Source organism: Euprymna scolopes, chromosome 40 (genome assembly GCF_053919585.1).
Source record: "Euprymna scolopes isolate OS-2025 chromosome 40, ASM5391958v1, whole genome shotgun sequence".
NCBI classification, from domain to species: domain Eukaryota; kingdom Metazoa; phylum Mollusca; class Cephalopoda; order Sepiida; family Sepiolidae; genus Euprymna; species Euprymna scolopes.
Window position 1 is genome coordinate 30537762 of NC_136521.1, and position 15716 is coordinate 30553477.

At 32.4% G+C, this 15716-nt stretch overlaps 1 protein-coding gene across 2 annotated transcripts in view; it reads left to right on the top strand.

The window, feature by feature from the left end:
* Positions 1-15716, top strand: part of LOC145265460 (uncharacterized) — a 317648-nt gene that overhangs the window by 61629 nt on the left and 240303 nt on the right. The window contains exon 2 of one of the 2 annotated variants that reach the window (XM_080121322.1): positions 7716-7739. The exons of the other annotated variant lie outside the window; for it this stretch is intronic. Within the exon in view, the coding sequence (XP_079977448.1) occupies positions 7716-7739 (24 nt within the window). The remainder of the gene's footprint in view (positions 1-7715; positions 7740-15716) is intronic. 2 annotated transcript variants of the gene reach the window in all.

Sequence of the window (15716 nt, forward strand, 5' to 3'; positions counted from 1 at the left end):
TGCTTTGATACCGATTTTATTTTATTTTACTCCTGGTTGAAATATGAACAAAACAATTTAATAAAAGAAGGCTTTTATTTTCAAAAGATTTTATTAATAGCCTAAAAAAAATGACATAGTTTTTTTTTTACAAGCACTCTTTTGCTATGCACATATTTTTAATAAAAATAAAAACAATGTTATTAAGAAAATGTTTTGTAATGTAAATTTTGGAAATTTATTAAAAAAGATTTTTTTAAATATGTAGTTTTTATTCAAAATGCATAAATAAACAAACAAAAAAATACATTTAAATAAAAAGATGTTGTGCAGAGATGGTGTCACAATTTTAAGCTGGGTTTAACAAATTTGGATTTTAAAAATATTTTTTTTTTTTAATATTGAATTTTTCGTTAAAAACATCTTTACTTTAGCTTACACGATAAATAAAATTGGAAGTCAAAAGTAAAAATTGGTTGTTAAGACAAAATTGTATACTTTTAGTTGTTTCTCATTTTGGGGTGCCTCAACTTCATTTGATCCATATTTTCTTTTTAAATGAATTTCATTTGAAGAGAGAAAGAAAATGAAAATTATTCAATGTTAAGGTTTTATGGATTGAGAATTGTTGAATGAAAATTTGTCAAATTTTAGAATTGGAATTCTTGGTAATTATTACTGATGGCGACATAAATTATTTTAAAGAAAATACAGTTGGAAAGTTGGATAAAAATAATTTATTTTGCATTACTTACCATTTGTGATCTGTTTGCGTTAAAAAAATTATCACTAGATGGGTGCTTACTACGGCTTAAGAGAGTCCCATCTGCCCCCGAGAGAAGGATAGACCATGCCAGTTTCTCAACCTGGTATTTTACCTTGCGGTACATACAGCACCTTGCCTTTTCCAAATGATCACCCATCTGATACTGGCTAGGCTCAATGTTGCTTAACTTCGGTGATCTGGCAAGAACCGGTGCGTCAACGTGATTGTGCCGTATATACGATGTCTCAAATAATTACAATCTTTGATTGGTTTTAGACATTTGTCAAAATCAACTTTTTTAAAAAAGGAATTAAATGTCGAAGACAAGTATTCAACCTTTACTCATTTCTACACTTGTTATGTGCTCAGTTCCTCACCAGAGTCAAAATGGCTACCGCAGATTATTTTACTCAATCACTATTCACAATAAAGTAAATTGCTTTAACTTTTTTTTAAATAGCAGCGCGACCAGACGTTTCCCGAGATTGAATTATTTTTATTGTAACCAAAATCGGTGAAATATTCATTTTTCAATCAAATCGATTGATTAGCTGCTCTAGTTGGGGAGGCTTCACGGTGCACCAAGAGGAAACTTAACATGCCTCCCCACAGTGACTTAGTTCACGATACATTGTAGTCTACATTGCACTGTAGAGAACCTACTGTTAATTTTATAAATTTTATTTATAATGGCTTGAATAAAGTTTAAAGTGCAAAAGTCAAGTATCATGCTTCAGGTGTGCTCTTAACAGAAACATTCATTTTGAACGCACCTCTCATATTAAAGAACCTACTGTTGCTTTTATATGCCTGTCGTTATCGCTTTAAAATGAAAAAAAATCAAGTATCAAAGTGCAATGTTAGGCTGTGTAAGGTGTTAATTTTGGTAAAAATTATCTGCTGATTCTTTCATGAGATTATTTTGATTATCGATACTTATCAAAAACATTCCGACACAAAACCTAAGAACACTGCCAGACACATAATGTACCTTTGCTGCTTTCGAGCCCATAGAGAACACACATACACACGGACAAAGTTTTATATAATGGTAGAGATTATTTTAAATGCAAATCGGTCACAAATGATAAGGTAAAGCAAAATAAATTATTTTTGACTCATTTCTCAACAGTATTTCTTTCAAAATAATTAATGTCGGTAATAGTAATGATTACCGAATTTTGTGTTGTCTTGTGTTACTAACAATTTAATTACTAAACTTATACAGCTTTAAAGTAACCAACTAAAACTGTTAATTGAATATACACGCATGATGATGATGCATGTAATCATCTTGTGTATATAAAGTTAACTATGTGTATATGTTTATATATGTGCATGTAAAGGATTTATGCATAAACTAATTAACTGATCATTATAAATTTTGGAAAACACTTGCTATGAAAATTAAAAGATCTCCAACTTTTGTGAAATTTTAATAATAGGTATGAAAGATCAATTAATAAATATTCCACAAATTTCAGTTTCTTTTAGGATTATTTAAAAGGTTCATAATATCAGTACAACTTCCCATTCGAAAATTCAAATATTTTATGTTTGCATTAAATTTGATCCATACTTATTAGATATGAATTATGCAAGATTCTTTGAATTTCAACTTTTAAGAGCCTTTCACGTCTTAAATTTAAACATTTTTTTTTTTAGAATTTTAGTTTTGCATTAAATTTGATCCATACTCAAAAGATACTAATTAAGCAAAATTCACTGCATTTCAGTTTCGTCTGAAAACTCTTTAAACTTAAGAGCCAAATTTTTAGACAGTCTCTACAATCAAAATTATGTAATAAAATTTGATTAAAATTGAAATAAGGATTGTAAACATAAGGTTCAGTATCATATGTTGATTTTAATCTTTGTTAAGGAGCATAAAAGTGATAAAAAAATTCCCTGTTCAAGGAATTAATTTCACTCATCCTATGACGGGTATTTTTCTATTTTAAGATGAGCCGTTTGATTTATTGAATAATTTCATTGTTGATCTGCTGTTCTTATTCTTATAAAAATATAAAACTGCATGCGCTATTCAAGTATCCCATTTTTTTCAAATTTAAAATTGATACTAAATTGTGAAGAATTGCTGCTCGGCTCTATTTTAAAAAACACCTTATTGAATAAATCCATTATTTTCAACCAGTAAAACACATTCTCCCTCCACTCGCATACTTTTGTGAAATTTTTAGATGAAGGTATAAAATAAAAGTGAACGTACGTGTGTCCGGCTTACTTCAATAGTGATGTGTGCAAATTTAATTTTAATGGGCAATATTTTGTTTATCAACACTTTTGGTGTCATTTAATGCCGAATCCAGTAAATTTGGAAAACGTTTTTATGCTTCAAGTTCTTTATATATTCAAATATTTGTTTATGGTGTTTGCTTTGTTTTGTTTTTTGTTTTTGTTTTTTTGTATAGAAAAAATATTTTTTGTTTCGAATTTGCAGAACATGATTGAATTTTGCAAAGTGAAAGGAAAAAAATAATGTCAATATTTGGTGCATTTCAAGTCAGAAAGTCAGTATCCTCAGACATTCTGTTCTTGTAGTACTAGAGCCCTTGGGGAACTTTTACTCTCACTAGGGGGGCAGTCAGCATATTATAATGCCCCACTGACAGGAACGAGCTAAGACGAGAAGACTAAATCTTAATAATAACTGATCATAATTAAAAAAAGAAAAGAAGGAATAATCACCTATGTAAAACAAATTTTTATGAGAAAGGAAGAAATGGTAATAAGAACAAAGATAAAAATTTCTTCTTCATTGCTAAACTAACTTTTTATTCGATGAAAAATAGTGTTTTTATTTATTGATTTCTGTGTTTAATTTTTTCTTTGTCAAGTAATTTTATTTTTTTATTGATTAGTTCTGTCTTTTATTGATTATTTTCGTTTCAATAATAAGTAGTGGATATGAATTGAATTGTATAATGTCGAGCAGAATTTATTAGGATTTCTCAAAAATCAATGTTAACTAAAATTACATAAATCTTTTTACTGGCCTTAAAAAACTATTAACCTCTGATGATACTGGATGATTTTTGAGATACCAAACCTCAGTAACTATAGTTAATACGATTCTTTGATACAGACTTGTTATTGTGTAGAAAGATAAATTCATAGTGAAAAACTAAATGTAAATTCCATGAACAAGGTTTTATTCTTAAAACTGCCTGCCTGTGGAACTCTGTACTGCAAGGCTGCTTTCCAACTGATTACCTTGAAGGTTCAGTCCCAAATGCACACGATATTAAGAATACAATTACAAGTTGCATAAGACTTCTACCTGGTCATGACTGATGGAATGACAGCATGTTATCTCCGTGGATTAAACGAAGGTTCATCTGAAAGTCCATACAAATTCCCAAGTTCAACAAAATATACCTGAAGAAAGTCAGAGGTTACATCGACCAAAACATTGTAAAAATGAAATTCAAGATGAGAACAGTAGTCTGAATAATCCAAATAATAAGAATAATCAATCCTCATCTCAAAAATTCAGAAACGTGAACAATTGACTTGGCATAAAAATACTAAGTTTTAACAAAATCAAATATTATTTTTCTACACAATAACAAATAATTATAACATAAAATTATAATTAACTTTACAGGGTGGAACGATAAATTTGTTGCTCTAAAAACAACAACACTACAGCTTTATTTTAAAACTTTTATTGAAAAAATCAATTCAGGTAACTTGATTATGTAGTAGAACTGACATCTATTCAATGTAGTCGCCTTCAGTCTCAATCACTGCCTCGATTCTGGCCCGAAACTAGGAGCATGCCATTTCCACAAGCGCCGGCAGGAGTTTGACAGATGGCGGCGATCAGGCTGGCTTTGGTGTTATGGGAGGTCATGTTGGTTTTCTCGATATATGACCAAATAAATTAGTCTAACGGGTTCAAGACAGAGGGGGCAGTGAAAGAAAGGTACAAAGTTTTAGCACTCCTTCTGAAGCCAAGCCTGGGTCTCTTTCGATTTGTGGGTTGGCACCGAGTCCTGCTGTTACACTCAGGGTCTGCCAGCGGCTACCTAATGCACCAGTGGATCACCACACTCTACAACATATTTAGGTACACTTTGGTGTTGATGTTAAAGCCGACTTCGAAGATGTGAGGTGGCATGATTTGGCCCTCACTTGAAACCACACAAAAGACCATAACTATGGCTGGAAACTTTGTTCAGCTGCTTTCTCAGCTGTGTCGTCCAGATGTGCATTTTGAGGATGCTGGCAATGGTCCTGTTGTCATAATTTGAATCGGTAGAGAGCATGAGTTGTCCAGCAGTGCATCTCTGATTGCGCTCGTTAAACATTATGTCACTTTCAGACATGATAGAAGACTCCGATCGCTTTTGGAATTTGTACACAATTGGCCAACTAGTAGATGGTCTACAACAAAAAAAGAAAACCGGTTTTTATCAAACGGAAATGGAATCATATCTTTTTTGTTAGGGTGATAATTTTATTGTATTGTAGTTACTGAAGATTATTATCTCAAGCAGCACTGAATACTGACTCATCTTTACATCAACTATATTGTTTAATTATATACAAATTGAAATACCTGAGTATACCAAATAATCTATCAATCTGTGTCTTTGAACTTTCTCTATATAAGCTCTTGTAAAGTAAAACCGGACCATTTGGTAAAATGGTAAGAGCATTTTCCACTGAGCCTGAAGATCAGAGTTCAATCCTTGATCAAGTCAAACTAAACACTTAAAAAATTGTACTTGATGTCTCCTTGCTCACTTAGAATTACACTTTGAAGATGAAGGGTAATCAGAATAATCTTGAGAAAGGAATGGTGTCCTCTCCTATATCTCGGTGTAGTAGAAAAGGAAGCCTTCAGGCTGCCTTCGATTATGGTCGACCGCTTTATGTTTAAAACTCATAATTAGATAAAACAGATATATACATTAATCCTGCATATTTTCAGCAAGGTTTTGTTGTAACAAAATATTTCTGTAAACTTAGTATAGGTGCAAACTTTTGTAAAAAAATTTAAGAAAATAAATATATATATATATATATATATATATATATATATATATATATATATACACACACACACACAGATTTTCACCAGATCACCGAAGTTAAGCAATGATGAGCCTGGCTAGCTGCTGTATGTACCATGCCGAAATGTAGAAATTTCCAGGTTGGTATCTAGGGGGTGCATTAATTCACTGGGAGAGATGTCCCCCCCCCCCAAGAAAGTGTTAAGAAAGACATCTAGGAGAAGGAAAAATTCTGATGTAAAACCTGAGGTCTACTGTCTCTGTGTTGTGGCAAGCATTGCGCTGACAAAGATTAGCAGTTGTACCAAAAAGTATGGTTGGTTCTGCACAAAGCCTTCACCACTATGAACAAATCATCTGTGTGGATTTCCGAGCAACTTAAACTGTTGTAGCAGAGCTCATACGTCAAAATTGATGGGAGGATGTCCATCATATATATATATATATATATATATATATATATATATATATATATATATAGTGTGTGTGTGTGTGTGTGTGTGTGTGTGTGTGATAATAACTAGTAGGATCCGTGGAAATTTTACAGTTGTATTCTTCTGAAGTGTATTTTCAGAATATATGTGGTTATGGGTGTCTATCTCCAAAACCCTTGTATGAGTTTGTGACATACTTCCATTTTGTATAGCAGTCTTATTTTTTAATAAGTAGAAACAAATTGCCATCTAATTTATATATGTGTTTGTGGTATATACAAACACACATGTATAAATTTGATGCCAATGCTGAAGAAAAACGAGCCTCTCTTCTTCTACATGCTCACGGATAAATTAAAAATGTACGTTTAGTAAACCAATTGAACACAGATTTTTTTTAAAAACTAAACAAACATTTATTCGTTTATAAATATAAGTACTTTTCCACGTTATAACGTCTTCATCCGGATATACACATTTTTTTTTTTTTTTTTTTTTTTTTTTTACGCATGATCATGCGGATCTCCTTACCTGGACATTTAAAATCACCGTAGGTAACACTGAACGGGTCTTATTTTTCTTAGTGGCATCCATGCCACAAGGATAAATAAGATGAAGAAAAAAACAACTGTCTCTCCTGATGAAAACGTTATTACGATGAAAACATAGGTTTTCAAAACAGTTGATATTTATTTGAGTTAAAACCAAATAAATGTTTGTTTGTTTTTTTGTGTTTTTTTTAATCTGCATTTAATTGGCTTACTATACTTACATTTTGAATCTGCACTTAAACAACACCTTTAATCACGGAGAAAACATATATTCATATATCTCACAGAGATATTTAAGAACTATTAGAGAATGGTTGGACCAACATGGAATGAGAGGTGAGAAACTTTGGAGATAATCTAAATAATTTGACCTCATTTCAGAAAGTTATGTAATACAAAAAAAAGGAAAAAAAAAAAGAAACATTGTTCATTGCTGATGCTATTGCATTTGACTTTTTATATCTGACGATTTTAAATCTCTGATCGTCAATTTGCCATATTTTCTGATGTTTTCTCTTTATTATCTTTGGGCATGTCTTCTTTTCGTATTTCTAATGTAAGAGGGGATAAATAAGCAAACTGAATACCTGCGTTTGCCTTCAACTCTTCTAGAAATATGTGTAAAAGTTATCTACAACCAAAAAGTTGATAACATAACAAAAATGTATTTTTATTTGAAAAGAACAAAAAATTGTTGAATATTACTTTGCACATTTGACACAAATATTCATTCTGGTTATTTAAGAACTAATAATGTTAGGAAAGGTATGAACCTCCAATTCTCCCCAGTTATGGATATAAATAGTGTTTAATTAATCGTCTACAAAGAATCGTTTGCAGCAAATATTGTTTTGGCATTGAATAACATAGTGTTGACATGTCAAAGATGAACTAAACTAAATTAAACCCATCTTAATCTCATTAGTTGATTGTTTTCTTGTAGTACCTCGCAAGTTTCAAAAACGCGGTGAGTTTAATATTTATTGTCTTGCTTGATTTTGTTTGTTTTTCTTTTTGGGATTTTTATATTTTTATTTCTTCATTTTGTTTTTGTTTTTTGTTTTGTTTTTTGTTTTGATTTTTTTTTTTTTTTTTGTATTTTGGTTTTAGCATTTCATTTTTCTATTTTTTTAAATTTATTTTTGAGGACCAATTATTTTCAAGTTTTTTTTTTCTTTTTTGGGACATATGTATATTCGAGACCCCAATTTTGTTGGCAGCAGAAAGGCACGTGTCTAATATAACAAAAAAAAAACTGAACACAGATTTTCAAAACAGTTGATATTTATTTTTTACACAAAAAATGAATACACTGAATCAGTTTACAAGATGTTTGAGTTAAATTTGACACTTTTGGGAAGAGAAAGAAAAACGTCATACCCTGGCCAATAATTGATATATTCTTAAAATTCAAACTGTAACTACTATAAGAAGCCGACTTGAGATCATGTTGTGGTTTTCAGATGAGGCTTGAAATTGAAGGATCCAACCTTCACCAAAAGCGACAGTCTGGATTGGAAAAAAATAAATTTGCCTCAATCTAGAAGGGTTTCTCCTTTGTTAACTGAGGAAAGAATAAACCAAATCTAATAAGAGAACAGATGCTACATTTTTTCTATTTTAACCAAAATATGTGTTTCGTTTATGTTTGGGAAGGCATGCCATATGATTCATGCCAGATACGGTGCCATGTCAAATTTGTTTCAGCTGCAGGCAAAATTGAGGTATTATTATTTGTCCAAGATTATAAATCTATTTGGTCTTCAATTTTTTTCATTTGGGGTTTGGCTTTCTTTATTTTTATTTCATTTGCTCTTGAATGTTTTCTAAAATCAATGCATATGCTTCTTGACAGTCAGAATGTCTGCTATCACCAAGCAGCATGCTGTTAACTATTTTTCAGTTTTCTTTAGTTTTTCTTTATTTTTTATTTTGTTTTGTTTGCCTTTATGACCTCTCGTATTTTGACCATTTATACTCGAGGATTATTTAGATTTTTGTGGTATATGTTCTCCCTCTCAGTTGTTTGCACTTGCCTCATTTCTACACAATCGGGTGTGTGGGGAAAAATTTTACAGTTTTTGGAAAGAAAAGAAAAAAGGTCATATCTTGGCCAATAATTGATGCATTCTTATAATTCAAAGTGTATCTCTTAGAGGATCCCTTTGCTAAATGCAGCTCATTTGAATAAGCTATGTTGAGCCGCCACTATGGCCTCTAGGCAGGACTTGAACCTGGAGCAGAGAGATGCTGTAAGATTGGTATCCTCTATATTTATCTCACTCCCAAGACAGTATGATGTGACACAAGGATCAGAAGTGGGATTTGAAGAGCCAGCACTTTAGAGGAAGGGCACTCTAGCCTGCAAAAATGCCTGGATAGCCTCGTTGACATTCACCAGTATGAATATGTTAGGCGATTAGCAATAAACTACTTCTCAAAATGAGAAGGTAAAGCCTGGAAAAATTAACTGCATAGAATTGCATAGGGTGGACAACCCCACCCCCAGCTGTACTCATTTTATTTACTTTCTTTCCAATAGGTGAGACACAAGGTCAAGTATGGGTTTGATGATAATCATTCTATGGAACAAACTGGATATGAACTTAGCACACCCAGGTTTGTAGTCCATGACATTGACCTCTTAGCCACCATTACCCCCCACCCTTGTTTAGTGTCCTTCTCATAATAATCTATGAAGTTGCAATCATACAAGTTGGGGGAGGGCCAAGTAGTGAAATCATCAGAGTTCTCATACAATCACTTCTGGGTTTTTCCAAAACAATGACATCGAATTGAATTGTGCTGCCATACATACTTTCCTGCAATCACACGTTCTATCTGCAGTTGGACAATAGTAGATAGCAACTCCATACAGTAAAACCCCAGGATACGGTAGCTCTAGTTTACGTTTTTTCAGGTTACAATGTGGAATACAATGTTTTCCGGACCCTGGTTGCGGTGTTTACCCTGCCTTACAGTGTTATTAATAATGTTATTTGATTATATACATGTGTATTATATACTGTACTGTATTTTGTTACTAATTTTTAATACCGTATCCCGGGGTTCTACTGTATAAGAATCTGAATTGATTCTGTGTCCTCTTTCAAAGATGTGAGGCAGCATGACGTGGCCTTTGTTAAAAACATACCAACACTGTTTGAAGGAACTTGGTGTTTATGATGTGTTCCACCTGTTCTTCTGCACGTTGTGCAATTTGTCTTGAGAAGAACCAGTTTTTTGGTTTTCATAAGGTGGCTCTCTTGAACCTTGTCAGTGACTAGTAGACCTTTGCAACTCTTGCATGGGGATTAACGAAGGTCCTCATTCAACACTTTCTGATGCCCATCTCTCTTGATAAGGTCTACATTGCCATAGCTGAATCTTGCCATGTCTTTTTTTGTTTGCAGCAATTTCTTGGCAAATTTCATTGTGCAGATATTGTGTGGATTGTTTCTTCTAATCACGGCTTCTACATTAGCATTGCAGCCAGGAACTTTTTCCCCCCTCAACACCAGCACTAACAGAGTCTAAGCTATTTCTGAAATGGCTTTTTCCCTGTTAACTGTGGTATGTTGTTAGTCGTATATAGTTCTAGGAGGCCTTACCTCCCAGGCTTTGCCTCCTCTCTTTGAAGGGGGAGGCTTGTTTATTGCTAATTGCCTGAGACGCCTCTACAGGGGATGCCGAGAGGGCTGCTGAGGCATTATTTGCAGGCTAGAGTGTTCTTTTTCTAGGGTGCTGACTTTTCAATCTGATTTTCCCACCTTTGTCTTGCATCATCCTTTCGTGAGAGGGAAATAAATGATTTTCACATCTCCACCTGAATTCTCACACTGACATCTAACATAAGATTTTTTTAATGTTTTTGATCTGCCACGAATCATCATGTATATGAAATTGTAACCATACATATTAGACATCAATTACTTTCAAATTTTACTTTCTTTGAACTATTTTAAAGTGTCTTTTAGAATACATAATATGGGCAGAAATCCCATTTGAAAATTCAAATAGTTCAGATTTACATTAAATTTTATCCATACTCATTAGGCCCCAATGGATCAATATTCCTTGAATTTCAATTTCATTTTAAAACCCCTTACGCTTAAGCTTTAACTACCAGACATTTTCGAGAATCAAAATCATCTAAAGGATTTTTATCAAAATTCGAATAAGGATTCTAGATATATGGTTTAGTAACATTATATAGCGATTTTAATGTTCATAAGAGGATATTATATGATACACATGCCCCACCCTTGAACAAAATAAGAAAATTGAAAAAAATATATATAAAATTGTTCTGTTTGGGGAGTTCATTTTACACATCCTTGGATGGGTATTTTTCTAGCATAAATATATCTATATTTTGTTTCTCAGTCTGTCTGTCCATTAGATTTTTTCTTGGAAACTACTAGATCAATTTATATGAAATTTTGTATGAACCTTAATTATGATAAGGTGCAGTGAACTAAGTATTGTGTTATCCATTCGATGTTACAGTTAGGGATGAACAAGGATTAGTATTTAATGCAAAAATGAGCACAAATTTGAATAGGTTCAACCATCAGTTTGAGATAAAGCACTCATTCTTAGGTAACGAGCTATAATTTTTGTATGTTTTTAACGGACTAAAAGAAGTTTAGTATTTTGTTTTTTGTTTTTGTTTTTAAATTTCACCCATGACTGATTTTGGCGCCTTCTTTAACGACTGTTTATGGTGAATCACTGCTGCCCCCATCAAATCAAAATCTCGGTTGTCAATTAATAGCTTTAGCTTTGAATAAAACCAGTTTCTTTTTTTTCTTCTTTTTTTTCCGTTGCTGTGAACCCACAAAACGAATTAGGACATTCTAACGCCTGTGCAGAATAGTCATTTATATATTTAATTTTCTCTTATCTAACATTATGGCTGTGCAAAATTTAAATAAATGAGAATAGTTATTATTAAATTTATCAAAAATATCACTTAGCAAAAAAGTAGTGTTATGGGAGTACGAATTATTACACACTAGCTGACAGCCTAGCGTTGCTCGGTCATACAATATGCTTTAAATTTAATTTTAATTCATGCAGATTATGTATTATTATAGAATCAACCCTTTATTGATTACTAGTCTGAGTGTCCAGCGTTGCCCGGATGTTTGGAGGTGTGTGTTGAGAAAAAAATGTGGTAATAGGCAGGCAGGCTCAAACCCATACCGTGAAGGAGGAAAATAATGTGAAAAAAAGTGATATCTTTGCCGTTGCATCCATCGTCAAACCGGAAGTGGCAAAGGTTTAAATTAGGGCTAGTCAATCGGAAAGATGGGATGACTTTCGAAAATATCAACAAAAAAAGCGATCCCTCCTTGTAGAAAAGTACCCAGCTGAGGAGGAAGGAATTAATGTTTTTGGACAATTTTTCTATATTTGTCATCCGAAGGGTTGAGCTTCAAAATAATGCCAATCTCGTGAAAATCCGTTGTCTCTGTCGAAAGATTTAAGCAGACATGCAAGTATACATACATGCATTTAAACATTGGTGAGATTTATATTATAGATTATATATTACAAGGAATAATTTACCTGGTGGACTAATTCGCAAAAAAAAAAAAAAAAAAAAAAAATTTAAATAAAACAATAATAATAATATCATTTAGCACTTCCATCTGTGTTTGTCTACACTATCACATCAGCTGATATTTGGGCTTGACGATGAATTCCCTGGAAAAGTCACTTCTGATTAATGTTTAGTTTTAAAATATGCGAAAGAAGAAATGATTTGCGGTGATTTTTAATGATACTTCTTCTTTTATCATAAATTGAACTCATTATTAAGAAAAAATTAAAATAAAATGGTAAGGTACACTCGGGCTAGAACAGGTGATCATTCGATCTGTAGTCGAATGCTCTACCACTAAGCTATATCTCCAGATTATAATAAATCTGTTTTCTTAAGAAGAAATGATTTGCTGAAAGTTTATCTCCCTTGGCCGGTGTAACATAAAATATTCCCATGTAAAAATTATTATTTTTATCTCTAAGAGAGAAAAGCTATATTTAAGATTAGATTTTTTCGATTTTCGATACTTATCAGATGAATTTCTGTACAAAACATATCTAAGAACACTGCCAGACATATAAATTAGCTGTGTGTGAAATTTGCAAAAGATAGGCTCAGCCGTTTCGGAACCTATAAGGAAAGAACTCGTATGCACACACACAAAGTGAATTTTATATAATAGTAAAGATTTTCTTTTAAAGAGCCGATGAATGTCTAATCTGAATTTTTACTCCATGCGATAGGCAGTTTGAAATAGGGTTTTCGTTGGTCTCTCATGCTTAAATATTTTAGAATTGTCCATTATATATTATAGAAAAGTTGCTATTGGTTTTTAAGGTAGACCAGCGAAAATACTGCTATGTAACAGACCAACAAAAATTTTTATTCAATGTTAAATGTGACAAACCAACGAAAATGCGTATTCGATCTTAAATATGACAACCTGACAGACAGTTGCTCTTACAGAGATGCAAGCATACATCCATATATAAAAAAAAAATCTTTATAAGTTTATACACACGAAAGTGGATCGCCTCGATCTGCTAAAACGGTTTAGTTGTCTTTTCAGAGGGAACCAACCAGAAATTTATAGTCTACTAATGCCATTCATTCGACTTTAATACAAATAAAATAAATCTAGATTTTCATTTTCTTTTCTTAAAGAAAATGATTCAGCCATAACCTTGGAAATAAATCCGTTGTTTTTTATTTTTTTTTGTTTTTAACACGTATTCGAAAATCATTCTAGTTTTACACTGATTCTTCTTTTTTCCCCTTTGTCCATCCCAACCTAGGCATATTGCCACTGAAGCATAAAAAGCTACTATGATAGAGGCCAGATTTATAGGGTGGAGAGTTGGGCAACAAAATATTTGTTCACATTACTTTTAAATTGCTACATGTTGGGGAAAAATGAGCAGAGGGAAATTTTAAAGGAGCAGTATAAGGAAAGTAGACATCTGCTCTAAAAGGGTGTAATTTTGCTGTTAATTGGTTAGAATGGAGTTGTATATGTTATTAATTAGTTGGAATGGAGTTGTATATGTTGTTAATTGGTTGGAATGGAGTGGTATATGTTGTTAATGGGTTGGAATGGAGTTATATATGTTGTTAATTGGTTGAAAGGGAGTTGTATATGTTGGGCGTTGGTTGGAGTTAAAATTCATTTAATTCATCGAAGCACATTCCATGGAAGTACTTGTAAAATACGCACAATGGTGCAAAACCGAGATGATGCGATGGTATTACAAACAATAGATTAGATTTTTTTTTTTTTGTAGCATGTTCAAGATGGAGAGGTTGATGGCTGATGCCACAGCCCAGATGTGGCAACAAAACTCCATGCATGGGTGAATGGTAGCTTTATAAAGATGGAAGAAGTTTTCTAGCATGGTGAAAAAAAAAACTAAAAACGCCATTAAAATTTTCGTTCAAGTTATTCTGGGCTCACTAAGACGAATTATCGGTTAGGTCCATAAATAATTGAAATATATTAAAAAGAAAAAAAATTTATTTTTTTAATAGATTTTCTTCGTTTCATAAAACAAAAAAATCTAACAAATGTCAATGAAGAATATATTTTAAAAAATGCTTAAACATTTAAATTTTTATTTTTATTTTAAGATTTAAAATAACCAAATTATTTTCGATTTGTTAAAGTCGTTTACCGTTTTCCAGCTGTCTGAAAGAACAAGTAGTTTGTTTTTAGTAACACCGCTATGCTGACAGTTTTTATTATTATTATTATTATTATTATTATTATTATTTGACTTCATATTACAAATGTTATTTTTAACTTTTCTTTCACGGCAAAAATTGTAAATATGACTATATTTGAAATTAATTCTTCCTAAGACCCTTCCAACTATCAATATACTTCTCCGCAGGTAACGCTGGGTGAATACCACTAGTAAAATAGTTTTATGCAATGTGTTTTGAAATAGTGCTGAGTGGCAATTTTTATTTTATGAGACCCTTAAGTTAATCTATATATTATTTTTTATTTGCTCTGTATGCGATCTAGCAGCATGAAAAGATCGGTTATTTATTTTTTTTCATTCTGCTGCTATATTGGTCTGGTCTAGTGTGGTCTGGTCTGTTTGTCATCCTGTGGTCTACTGCTTCTTTTGGCATGTGGGTCGTATACATGACTGTTGCTTTTTAGTTTCATATTTGTTTTACTTGTGTCCTTATTTGCGTGTCTTTGAAGCATGTTGTCATCATGCCACGGTTTCCCACTTTTTCATGCAGTCCTTTGCATTATTGTTGAAATCTGCAAAATCTTTCAAACTGTATCGGCTGAGCAGTAAAGGGAAAACAAGACAATGTTGCATCGTATACTCTCACTCTCCACGCTTGCAGATGGCTAGGCCGTTTTTGTAGCCCCATCTGGCCACAGCAACCTTTAATTGCCCTATTTCAATTCTCAGGTGGTTGAGTATCCTCTAGCAGACCCAGGGTGCTTCTGAGTCAGCTTAGGCCTTAGAAGGGGAGATTCCCGTGTCAGAGGACATTTTCTAATCTCCTGGTCAACAGCAGCAGTTGGGTCTTTTGAGATGTTTGTTGAAAAGTATAAATATTTTAATAATTTTCAACATAACAGTGGGTTGACTAAATTCCACTACGTCATGTTTTTAGTCCAAATGTCATGTTTTGCTAATAATATTCAATCTAATTTTCTAATATATAAAATTAAGTCAGCCGGGTTTTTTTTACTTTATACTTAAATAGTAGATGTCTATAGATCGATATTTGATTCTTACTAGCAATGGTTTATTTCATTAATTAAATTTTTTAATAAATATTTTTGAGGTTAAATTGTAAAAGTCTACTTGATGATGGTTTCCAGTTTTGAGATTGGAAATTAACAAGTGGTGTTTATCCAAAAACAGT